At 48.2% G+C, this 12,144-nt stretch overlaps 1 protein-coding gene across 2 annotated transcripts in view; it reads right to left on the bottom strand.

The window, feature by feature from the left end:
* Nucleotides 1-9,337, bottom strand: part of RPS6KA1 (ribosomal protein S6 kinase A1) — a 54,127-nt gene extending 44,790 nt beyond the window's left edge. For both annotated transcript variants that reach the window (XM_043574147.1, XM_043574150.1), the window contains exon 1: nucleotides 9,099-9,337. In XM_043574147.1, the coding sequence (XP_043430082.1) occupies nucleotides 9,099-9,149 (51 nt within the window). In that variant the 5' untranslated portion in view covers nucleotides 9,150-9,337. The remainder of the gene's footprint in view (nucleotides 1-9,098) is intronic.
* Nucleotides 9,338-12,144: the final 2,807 nt, after the last annotated feature.

Genomic DNA, 12,144 nt, shown 5'->3' with positions numbered 1-12,144 from the left:
TCCCTATTTTCCAGATGAGAAAACTGAGACTCACAGAGGGACAGGAGTGCCGGTGGGCAGATAGCTGGTAAGTATTGCAGCTGGTCTGGGAACCCAGTGCTCAGACTCAAAGCCAGTGCTCTTGATCACTTCACTACACTGTAAGCCCAGAAAGGGGTCCAGGGGTGGACGGGGCACAGGCAGTGAGTAGTGGTGAACAGGTGAGACTAGAGGTGGAGTCTCTAGTCTCCCTCATCCAGGTCTGGGGGACGGGGGTGGCATCACTCCCCTGCTTGAAACGCTCCTGTGGCTCCCCAATCACATTTTGAACAAAACCCAAAGATTGCTGGACCCCCCGGGACCCAGCCCCCTGCTCCCTCGGGCATCTCCTCTCCTACCGTTTGCTCACTGCCTTCCTGCCACCAGGCATCCTGACTGCTCACTGACATGCCAGGTAGCTCCCATCTCAGGCTTTTGTTCCTGCCCTCCCCTCCCCATGGAATGTTCTTTTTCCAGCTCTCAGAGTTCGCTCCCTCACTACAATCACACCTCCGCTCAAATGTCACCTCTCCAGCCCTATCTAAACTAGCTCCCCATCAGTGGCATCACCTATGCTATCCTTGCTTAATGGCATGCCTCTACCAACAATCATATTGCCTATTACCTGTGTTATTGTTTCTCCCAGTAGAATAAAGCTGTATGAGGCAGGACTTGTCTGTGTTGTCTATTGCTGTATCCCTGGATACATCTGGCATATTGCAAGCCCTCAAAACATACTTTTGAATGGAGCCACACCAACCTGGGCTCTAATCCCAGCTCTCCCACCTCCTAGCTATGTAACTCTGAGCATTTAGTTAACCCCTATAGCCTCAGTTTCCGCATCTGTAAAAGGGGTGGCTGTGAGTATTAAGTTATATCGGGCGGTAAAGATCTGTGTGGTGCTTGGCACATGAAGGTGCTCAATAGAAATTAGCCCATTTCTCTTGCCCCCTAATTCTTGCCCTGGGCAAAGGAGGGGAGGGCAGGAGACTCGGACTTGGAGGATTCACTGGGTGGACTCTCTGTTGGTGTGAGAAGAGACTTCAGTTTAAAGGAAGTCGCATGACTGTGATCACAAGGCTGGTAAAGAATGAGGCTAAAGATGTAGTGGTCAGAAAGGAAGAGGAGGGACAAGCGCCTGCAGATGGGACAGCCCCAAGGCTGCTGGAGAATTGGCCAGTAGTCTCCTCCACTGACCTGGAGTCTAGGGGGGATGCAGAAGCTTATTCCTGTCTGTTAGAGAGTGTGGAAAAGGACTCGGAGGTCGAGGGACAGAAGAGGAAGCATAGGTCATCAGTAGGTACTTATCGGGCACCAGCTATGTGGCAGGCACCGGGGATACAGCAAAGGAATAGACAGAGAGGGTGTCTGCCCTCTAGGATAGGGGTGGGTGAATTAGGGCCCATGGGCCAAGTCTGACCTACTTTTATGTGACGTGTTATTATTATTACTTTATTTTGAGAGAGAGAGCGCGAGCATGCATGCAGGAAGGGCAGAGAGAGAGGAAGAGAGAAAGAATCCCAAGCAGGCTCCGCACTGTCAGCACAGAGCCCGATGCGGGGCTAGAACTCACACACCTTGAGATCATGACCTGAGCCGAAACCAAGAGTTGGGTGCTCAACCAACTCAGCCACGCAGGCGCCCCTGATCTAGTACTTTTGTATGCCTGCGAGCTAAGAATGGTTTTTACATCTTTAAATGATTGAAAAAAATTCAAGAGAAGAATATTTCATGACATGTGAGAATTACATGAAATTCAAATTTCAGGATCCACAAATAAAGTTTTATTGGCACACAGCCATGCTCCATTTACGCCATCTAGGCCTGCTTTGCACTACAACAACAGAGTCGAGTAGTTGCAACACAGACCATATGGCTTGGAAAGCCTAAAATGTTTACTAGCTGGCTCTTTAGGAAAAAAGTTTGTCAAGCCCTGCTCTAGGAACTTGCATTCTCTTGGGGGAGACAGTTAAACAAGCAGGTAAGCTAATTTGGGGATGCTTCTGAAGAGAAGAGCCAGCTGGCATAAGCATTTCCTCCCACTCTGCTTTTACCTCCGCCACCTACCCCCTGAAGGGAAATGCTCCATCCAGCTGGGTTACATTACAGGCACAGAGGAGCTGGGGTCATTGTGATCAGCTCTCTGCTGCTGGACCAAGAGGAGCAAGGCTTTTCCCAAAAGGAAAAAGTCACGCTCAATGATTTGCGAAGTTCAGCACCCACTGGATCCCCTTCCCCTCGCTCAGATCCTCAATGTAAAAACGACTTCTGTGTAACTTCAGAGGAACGTCATCACCTTTGTCATCAAGGCCTGCCACGGGTCCACCTGCCACCTATGTGCAGTGCCTCCCTTTTTATAAAAAGGCTTCTTCCACCCTCCCTCATGGAGCTCTTACAGGGATAAGTCACAGGTTGGGGTTATTCCCATGTCACAGAGGAGGAAACTGAGGCTTAGAGAAATTACCTGAATTACCCAGGGTCACACAGCTTGAAATAGCTTGCAGATCCAGAATTAGAAAGTAGTGGAGTGTCAGCTTTGCAAGGGCCTTTGGGACTGTCTTAGCGAGACATGGAAAACTGGTGGCCTGGGGCTGAGGTGAATCAGGTTAGGGTGGTGGCGAATCTTCCATGTGCAAGAAATAAGGCGTGCATTGTCTGTGAAGAATTTAAAAACATTAATGAAACCGGGTAGGTCTGCTTTTTATTGCTATCACCAGGCCTTGGCAACTCTACACAACGTTGGTGATAAAATCCTCCCTCCTGAAGAGATCTTTCTGTCAGTCTAAGTTCTAAATAATTGCTGTGCTTATTACGAGTTTTAAGAGTATAATATATATGTAGGCTTCAGATTAGTACATTTACGTTACCTCACCTTTGAGAAATAATCTATATTACGTGAAGGCTAAGTTGGAGAGCACCCAACTACACAACTGGGCCCCAACATATGCCTTCAATTGGCAAGTTCATAGCAGGTCAGAGTCATTGGGGCTCACCTCAGGAGCCCCCCATCCCTGTGTGCAAACAGCAGATGTGAAGGCAACAGTGGTGGTATAGTGATTGTAAAAACAAAGGAACGAAACTCGAGTGACCACAATTCTCTCGCTCTGTGCAAATCCTCCTCTGAACCCTGCCCGGCTGCCTCCTTTGGAGGCACTTCATGGGCAATGTGTGTGCATGTTCCTTTTTGTAAAAAACAAAAAAACTTTCTGTACCTAAAAACTATTGGTCCATTACTTTTTTCCTCTTTTGTGTTGTAATTTTTATTTATTTTTTTTTAAGTCTTCATCAGTCTGAGTGTGTAATACGAAGTCCATAAAAGGAAATTTTTACTGTGTTTCTTTTCTGGTCATTATTGTTTGTTTTGTTTTAATTTTTCTTCATGTTTTATTTATTTTTGAGAGAGAGAGAGAGAGAGACAGCGCTTGAGTGGGGAAGGGGCAGAGAGGGAGAAGGAGACACAAAAGTGGAAGCAGACTCCAGGCTCTGAACTGTCAGCACAGAGCCTGAAGCAGGGCTCAAACCCATGAACTGGGAGATCATATCCTGAGCTGAAGTCAGATGCTTAACTGACTGAGCCACCCAGGCGCCCCTATTATTTGTTTTATTTCATGATTATTATTGAAGAAAATTCTGTCATGTTGGGATTAAAAAATGATCCATTCTGGCTGTCAGATACACAAGCTTTACCACTGACCTGAAGACAGGACAAGACCCACAGACAATGACATCATCTTCTCAACCATAATCATCATTATTATTTTACTGAGCACCTACTTGGTGCCAGGGCCTGTTCTAAGGTTTGACATGTATCATCCCCTTCTTTGTGTGTGTGTGTGTGTGTGTGTGTGTGTGTGTGTGTGATTCAACAAACATGTATTAATATCCTACCACATGTGAGGCACCATTGTAGGTGCTGGTAATATGTCAGTGAACAAAGTCAAATGCTTGCTGTCTCTTACCCTTGAACCACTGGGCCTGGCGGTGGGATAGGTTTTCTCCTTGTGTGCCATCTCACTTTAAAAATGAAGACAGGGGGCGCCTGGGTGGCTCAGTCGGTTAAGCGTCTGACTTCAGCCAGGTCACGATCTCGCGGTCCGTGAGTTCGAGCCCCGCGTCAGGCTCTGGGCTGATGGCTCAGAGCCTGGAGCCTGTTTCCGAGTCTGTATCTCCCTCTCTCTCTGCCCCTACCCCATTCATGCTGTGTCTCTCTCTGTCCCAAAAATAAATAAACGTTGAAAAAAAAAATTAAAAAAAAAATAAAAATGAAGACAGGATGGGGCGCCTGGGTGGCTTAGTTGGTTGAGTGTCCGACATTGGCTCAGGTCATGATCTCATGGTTCGTGAGTTCGAGCCCCACATCAGGCTCTGGGCTGACAGCTCAGAGCCTGGAGCCTGCTTCCAATTCTGTGTCTCCCTCTCTCTCTGCCCCTCCCCGCTTGAGCTCTGTCTCTCTTTCTCTCAAAAATAAACATTAAAAACAATTTTTTTTAATTGGGTCTCTTAATTGTTGAGTTTTTTTTGGTGTCCCCCTTAAAGTTTGTACCCAAGGTGATTCCTCATTAACTTTACCCTATTCCCATCTTTGCTCATCTCGCCCTCACCGCAATTGAGTGAAGACGGTGCAATAACCCTCCCCATCTTACGGATAAGAAAAGCGAGGCACAGAGAGGCTAAATGATTTGTTCAAGGACACACAGATATTAAATGGTGGGACTGGCACACGAACATCTCTTACCGTAGAGCTCATGTTCTTAACCCTGCTTTACATCTCTGTTTGGTCCACCCAGGTTGCTGAATAACTCCAATAACTTGCCATAGCTTTAATTTAAAGTTAAAAATATAGCTGTCCAGCCTTTTTAAAAGTCTGGCAACCTGGGCTCACATTCGTGTTTTGTAACCATCAGCAGGGGGAGTGGCAGCCCTTCTGAAATAAGGCAAGCTCATTAGATAGCCACAGCCCCCACCAAACCCTATTGTCTCAGCTTCTCGCCCACTTTGCTCTCTGTTTACCAGCCTGCTCCTGGGGACATCTGGAGTGGGACCCCTGATCTAGCCATTTCACAAGTGGAGGAATCCAGGCTCCAGAGAGGAAGAGGCTTACCCAACTCAACATTGCACTGTTAGGACAAAGCTGGGCTCCAAGCCACACCTCACACAGCCCCTCAGTGACAGGACACAATTCGTGAGTGACTTTACATTTAAGGGAAGTTTGGAAAGGGAGCTCCTAGACTCAGATCCGGCTACCACTCCTTCCCTGAGCACCTCCCAATGGCTGGCACTGAGGTGGGCGTGCCCATGTCCACACACATGACTCCCAGCAACTCTGGCAGGTTGACCTTGATAATGTCCATCTTGCAGAAGAGAAACTGTGGCTTGGGAGGTCAAGTGACTTTCTCAGGATCTCACTGCAAGTTTGTGGCAGACCTGCCTAACTTCAGTTCACTAGCTCTTGACATAAGACTAGAGGAACTTACTTCCTGCTCCCTCCCTGCAGCCCCCTCTCTCACTCTTGCTGAGATTTTCTTGGGCTGAGGCTGTAATCACCCTGACTAAATTTACTCTCTTCCAAGCAGATGTTACCAGGGAGCCCCTGAGAAGCAAGCCGAGTCGTCAAAAACACCTGCTATATGGGGGCACCTGATTGGCTCAGTTGGTAGAGCATGCAACTCTTGATCTTGGGGTCATGGGTTCGAGCCTCACATTGGACATAGAGTTTACTTTAAAATTTTCTTTTAATTAAACCTTAAAAAAAAAAAAAGACCTGCTGGGGCGCCTGGGTGGCTCAGTCAGTTGAGCATCCCACTTCAGTTCAGGTCATGATCTCACAGTTAGTGGATTCCAGTCTTGTGTCAGGCTCTGTGCTGACAGCTCAGGGCCTGGAGCCTGCTTTGGATTCTGTAGCTCCCTCTTTCTCTCTCTGCCCCTCCCCTGTTCACGTTCTGTCTCTCCTTCAAAAATAAATATTTTTTTAAAAGTTAAAAAAAAAACAACAAAAAGACCTGCTATATGCCAGGCATGTGTTAGATGCTTTTCACAAGGCTTATGTTCCCTTCTTTGTGTTTATCTGCATCCTCCAAGCCTCCTACAATGAATACATTTTACTTCCGGTACAAGGAGTTGCTTGATCTAGGCCTGGAAATGATTCTCCTAAAGATTTGGAGAAGTTAGAGATCAGAATCCCCAGTTTGCAATTAAGGAAACCGAGACTCAGAGGGATTGGCCAAGGTCACACAGGTTAACAAGTGATGGAATCATGATGCTGTCGGAGTCCAAGGCCTGGGCTCTTTCCACGCCACTGTTCTGCCTGCCTTTTTTCCCCACACTTTGTTCCACAAAGGAGTTCAGGCAAATTATAAACATACATAAGAGAAACCAAGCATTTATCCTGTCTTGTATAAACTGTATTTCAGGAATATCAAATAATGAATGAAGAAAATTTCTTTAGGGAAGAATTCCAAGTAATGAATGCAAAAAGGAATGACAGACTTAGAAAATTACCTTTTGGGGGCACCTGGCTGGCTCGGGAGGTGGGGCAGAGCATGCAACTCTTAATCTTGGGGTGGTGAGTTTAAGCCCCACATTGGGTCTAGTAGAGATTACTTAAAAATAAACAAAAGCTTTAAAAATATATTTTAAAAATAAAATTACCTCTTTGTACCATTTAATGAAATGCTGGATCATAAGTGGATGCTCAAACTAATAGATTAAACGTTGATGGGGAATTTTGTAATGAAGAGAGCAGGCCAAGAGCCCTGATTGACAGATCAGTCAGTAACAACGTTTTAACTAAATATTATGTGCCTCCAGATGTGCCTTAATAATAAGTACACAGCACAAGGGTGCCTGGGTGCTCAATCAGTTAAGCATCCGACTTCAGCTCAGGTCATTATATCCCTGTCCATGGGTTTGAGCCCTGCGTCGGGCTCTGTGCTGACAGTTCAGAGCCTGGAGCCTGCTTGGATTCTGTGTCTCCCTCTCTTTTTACCCTGCCCCCACTCGTGCTCTGTCTCTCTCCATCTCTCAAAAATGAATAAACGTTAAAAAACTTTTAAATGTAATAAGTACACAGCACCATTGCCAATAAGTTATTCCTGCCAAAACCATTAAACCTAATATAATCAAGCCACTAGAGCTAACTGTTAGTTTACTGGAATACAAGTGACAGAAGAACAAGTTAAACTACACCATCAGGAAGCAATCAGCCAAATCTTCTGTGACTTGGGAAACATTATGGGACAAATGCGCTGGGGTTTTTTTTGTTTGTTTGTTTGTTTTTACAAATAAATAGCATTTTTTTAAAAAAGGGAGAGAAAGGTGGAACTGTTGCAGATTAAAAGTTACTTCAGAGATATATATCAGCAAATGGGTGGCTCAGTTGGTTGAGTGTCCAACTTCAGCTCTGGTCATGATCTCACGGTTCATGAATTCGAGCCCTGCATCGGGCTCTGTGCTGACAGCTCAGAGCCTGGAGCCTGCTTTGGATTCTGTGTCTCCCTCTCTCTGCCCAACCTCCCCCCCCCCCCACCATGTTCTGTCTCTCTCTCTCTCAAAAAATAAACATTAAAAAAAATTTTTTTTAAACACAAAAGACAAACAAGCAAAAAATGGAATGTGTGAACCTTATTTGAATCCTGATTGGAACAAGTCAACTATTAAAGTTTGAATATGAACTAGGCATTAAGTGACTTTAGGGAATTCATATTAACTTTGTTAGCTATGATAGTTATGTTTGCAAAAGCCCTATCTGTTAAAGATACATGCTGAAATAATTTGGGTGAAGTGATATGATGTTTGGGATTTGCTTTATAATACTCCAGAGAGAGGGAAAAGCGAGGAGGTAATTGAAACAAAACTGGCAAGATATTGATAATTACTGAAGATGGGTGATAGGTACATAACAATTCATTTTATTCTATTTTTATGTATGTTTGAAGTGTTCCATAATAGAGAGGTTTTTTAAAGGCTAAAAGCAAATAATTAAGAAAATTGGGACAAAGAGAAAAGACAGATGAGGAAATAGAGAAGTTCTGAGCTTTTTAGCAGCCAAAGCAGAGAAACAACAGTCATACTAGCCAAGTATTGAGAAAGGCAACCTCTTGCCTGCAGTCTTTCGATCCCCACTCAGGCTCCATAAGAACGGGCCATAGGACTGGAACACTTCCTAACTAAGAGATAAAAAGCCCACACAGCTTGTTCTGGGTTTATCACCTTGTGTGGGATTATCTTTCCTTGTCTTAAGGGCAGTGAATATTCTTTTGTCTCTTCTTAGAGTGTGCACATCATATGGCGACTGGCCAACTGCACTGCTCTGTCTGTTCTCTGGAAGGGGACAAGCCCCTTCCACCACTGCACTAGAAGAGTGAGCATAGGCAAATTGCCCTGTGTCCACCGCTGGGAGAGATCCGCTGGCCATATGGCCAATCTAATCTAATGCCCCAGATTGAAGGTGATCTCACTCTAGCTCTTCGCTATGTGAGTGAAGCATTGTGCCATCCAATGCTTGACTGCATGCGTTTACTTTGGTGACTCAAATACCAAGACTCAATGGGTTAGAGGGTTTAGAGTTCTCCCCTGGGATTCATAACAGGTGCACAGTACTCTGCTCTCTTGGGGTTGAGAACTGGTGCACCGTACTTTGGTCGACACCAAGAGATTTAGAAAACCACCAATCCAGCACAGTTTCTTACAATAAAAAAGATTCCAGTGGTGGCAAAATTACCACTTAACATGGCCTACCCACCAGGTCATCAGTAGGGGGGCCGGTCACCTGTCCAGACTTTGGCTATAATGAGGGACTTGCAAAGGGGTGGGCCTTAGAGAATGAGGGAAATGGAGAAAGACAGGGGAGAGGCGGGGTATTCCAAGTGGAGGGCACACAGAGAGCAAGGGCAGACATGCTATTCCATTTTTGTAAAAGAAAAAAATATCCTACAAAATGCATGTGAACCCAAATAAAGCTGGACTTGATTGTTCCCTCCTCACCCAAAAGAAATTGATCCAACTCCAAAAAGCAGTCAGAAAACAAAAGTCTTCACCAAAGGTCTGCAGGGGACATTGCAAAGGAATTACACATCACATACCTCACAGCAAGACAGCCTTTCAGAATCTCCAAAATCTCTCTTCCTCAACATTCCACGCTATCAGAGTAGCTCCCCAAACCTCTTCTTTCTTCCTTTTTCTTTTTTCCACATTCCTGACCACCCAAATTCTGCCAGCTCACTCCCTTCCCATCTCCCAGGAGCAGCTTTTCCTCAGTGGGATGGGAGGAAATTTCACGAGGTTGCTCCACTCTTTTGCTTAGGTCTGTTCCTCTCTCTGCCCTCCTTACAAAGACTCCTTAGAACTAAGTCTGGGAAGGAGGAAAAGCCATGAATATTTACATGCAACTATTTTTGTCCTGTTGCATAGAAAAAAGGTTGGAAGGAAATTCACCCAAATGTGAACAGAGACCAGCAGAGCCTTGGAACCAGATAAAGTTGGGCCCAGGTCCTGGCTCTGCTGCTTCGTAGCTGTGTGACCTTGGGAAAGCCTCACTGGAGATATTTCTGCAACCCTCAGATTGCTGTTCTGTGAATTACTCACATGGTATCTGGCATATAGTAATTTTTCTGTAAAGTGTACTTACAAAGTAAAGGCGTTATTTCTACTTGGTAGGAATATGGGGAACTTCATTTTATCTTTATCACTATTTTTTTTTTTTGGCCTTTATCGCTACTTTTTAAAAATTTAACTTTTACTTATTTTAATATTTATTTATTTTCAAGAGGGGAGACAGAGCGTGAGCTGGGCAGGGGCAGAGAGAGGAAGACACAGGATCAGAAGCAGCCTCCAGGTTCTGAGCTGTCAGCACAGAGCCCTATGCGGGGCTTGAACTCACAGACGCGAGATCATGGCTTGAACCCAAGTCGGATGCTTAACCGACTGAGCCACTCAGGCACCCCATATTTTTAAAAAATTTTAAATGAGCACATATTTGTAACTTATAAAACACCATCAAGATTATTATTAACATAGGGCGCCTGGTTGGCTCATTCGGTTAAGGGTCAGACTTTGGCTCGGGTCATGATTTCCCGGATTTCCAGACCGTCGTCGTGGACATGACTCCAAGACTCTCCGCACCGCAGTCCTCTCTCTGTGCGGTGAGCTCCAGCCACTACTCGGTTGGCAAGAAGGGGTTAACGGCAGCACCCTGTCTTCAGCCCTCAAAGTCCACCCTAGCCAAAGTCCTCTTTTGCACGGGCTGCAACAGAAAGGAGCCAGGTTGCTCCTTCCTTCCTCCCGATGGGGACCGCTCAATACCTCCGCTCTGGGGGGTAAGATTTGCGGGAGCCGTGAAGAAGTCTGGGAGAAGAGAAGGCCCTGGGGCTTGTGGCCCCGGAGACTTCCGTCCTCCCTGAATCTTGCTGAAATTGAAGAAGGGGGAGGGCTCTGAAGGTACAGCTGGGCGTCGCTGGGTTCTCAGGGTAGGGCCCGCCCCTCAGCGTGTGAAGGGAGGGAGCCGCTAAGTCCTCAAACACTTGGGGGACATGCCTGAGCAGTTCCTGGAATGCAGGGGAAATGAGTGCGATGACACACCGGGGGGCCCTTATCAGCGGGCTCTATAAAACCCTCGCCTCCAGATCTAGCCCCCAGATTGAGTCCCAGGATATCCTGGCTGTTTCCAAGAACCGGGCCCGGAAAGTGGGTGGGGTTCCTGCCTCCTCCACTCCCCCTTCTGGCCCTTCTTGCATTTGGGCCCCAAATCCAGTCCAACCCCACCGCCAGCCCATTCACCTCCCAGTTCTACTCGACCGCGCGCTCCCTCAAATCACCACGGGTGCCCGCCCCGCCCGGGGCAGACCTCTGCCCCGCCCCCCAGTCCTGCACCTCCCCCCACAACCCCGCGCCTCATTTCCGCATAGTTCCCGCTCCCGGCACCCCGCGCGCGCCTCGCGGACTCCGAGGTCCGCTGGAACCTAAGCCCGCGGATCCCGCCCCGAGACCCCGCCCCCTACCAAGGCCCCGCCCCTCCACGTGCCCGCGCGTGCTCCGTCAGGTTCTCTGGCCTGCAAGGCGACCCCTTTGGAAGTCAGTCCTTGTGTCTGTCAGTCCTCAGAGCCCCCGTTCGGCTGGTTGAGAAGGAGGGCGTTCTGAGAAGCTCGGAGAATATGCATGTCCGAGGCGGAAGCAGAGGGTGGAGTTGACCGAGGTCAGGGCGGTGAGGGCCGCAGAGCTCGAGCCCACGCCCACCTCCTTTCCCCCGGCCCGCTCAGTTGGGCCCGGCAGGCACGGGGCCCGGGTCTGAGCATGGATTGGCTTGGTCCCCGCCAGGTGCGCTGAGCGAGTTGGCAGCGAGGCGGGGCGGACCCCGGAACGCGGGTCAGGGTGGAGGGCGAGTCACGTGAGCTGGGAATGTCCGATCAAGGATATGGAACCCAGAGCCCTAAGGGGGGTATAGACGTGAGCTCAGGCCCAGCGGCTCTCTCATCGTGAATGCGGTGACCTGCCCTGGCGGGATTGGGGAATCGGGCCCAGGAGGCCCAACTGATGGGGCGCTGCCTCTCCAGCGCCTCCCAGGTATGGAGGAGCTCGGCTCTGCGCTGCCACCGTGTGGCCGCAGGGAGCAGCGCCCGCCTAGCACGCTGAGAGGACTCCAGGCTGAGAAAACAGACCCTGCTGACCAAGGAGCAGGCCGCCGTCGGGGGAGACCGGCTTTCGACACCCCGCCCGTCTCGAACCGGTTTCTGGGAATGGGGTTGAGGTTGCCTTGGCCGTCCTTCTTTCGGCCACTGTGAATCCGGATCAGGACCTCGTGGGACTTGGGTGTGGATACCCCGAGCCCGCCCCCATCCTGCTCACCGAGTATTGGTGAGGAAGAGCAGGATCCCTCCCAAAGGCAGCAATGCCACCAACAACCAACCAGCTTTTCCTAAGCGCCTGCTATGTGAAAGACACACAAAAATAAATCATTAAAATAAGGAGAGGGGCGCCTCCGTGGCTCATTCGGTTAAGCCTCCGACCCTTGATCTTGGGTCAGGTCCTGAGCTCAGGGTTTGTGAAACAGCCCAGCGTGGGGCTCTCTGTGCTGCCGGTAGAAGCTTGCTTGGGATTCGCTCTCTTACTCTCTCTGCTCCTCCCCTGCTCTTG

Source organism: Prionailurus bengalensis, chromosome C1, assembly GCF_016509475.1.
Source record: "Prionailurus bengalensis isolate Pbe53 chromosome C1, Fcat_Pben_1.1_paternal_pri, whole genome shotgun sequence".
In the NCBI taxonomy this organism is placed as follows: domain Eukaryota; kingdom Metazoa; phylum Chordata; class Mammalia; order Carnivora; family Felidae; genus Prionailurus; species Prionailurus bengalensis.
The sequence above is the reverse complement of the archived record's forward strand: the minus strand, read 5'-3'. Positions and strand labels throughout refer to the sequence as shown.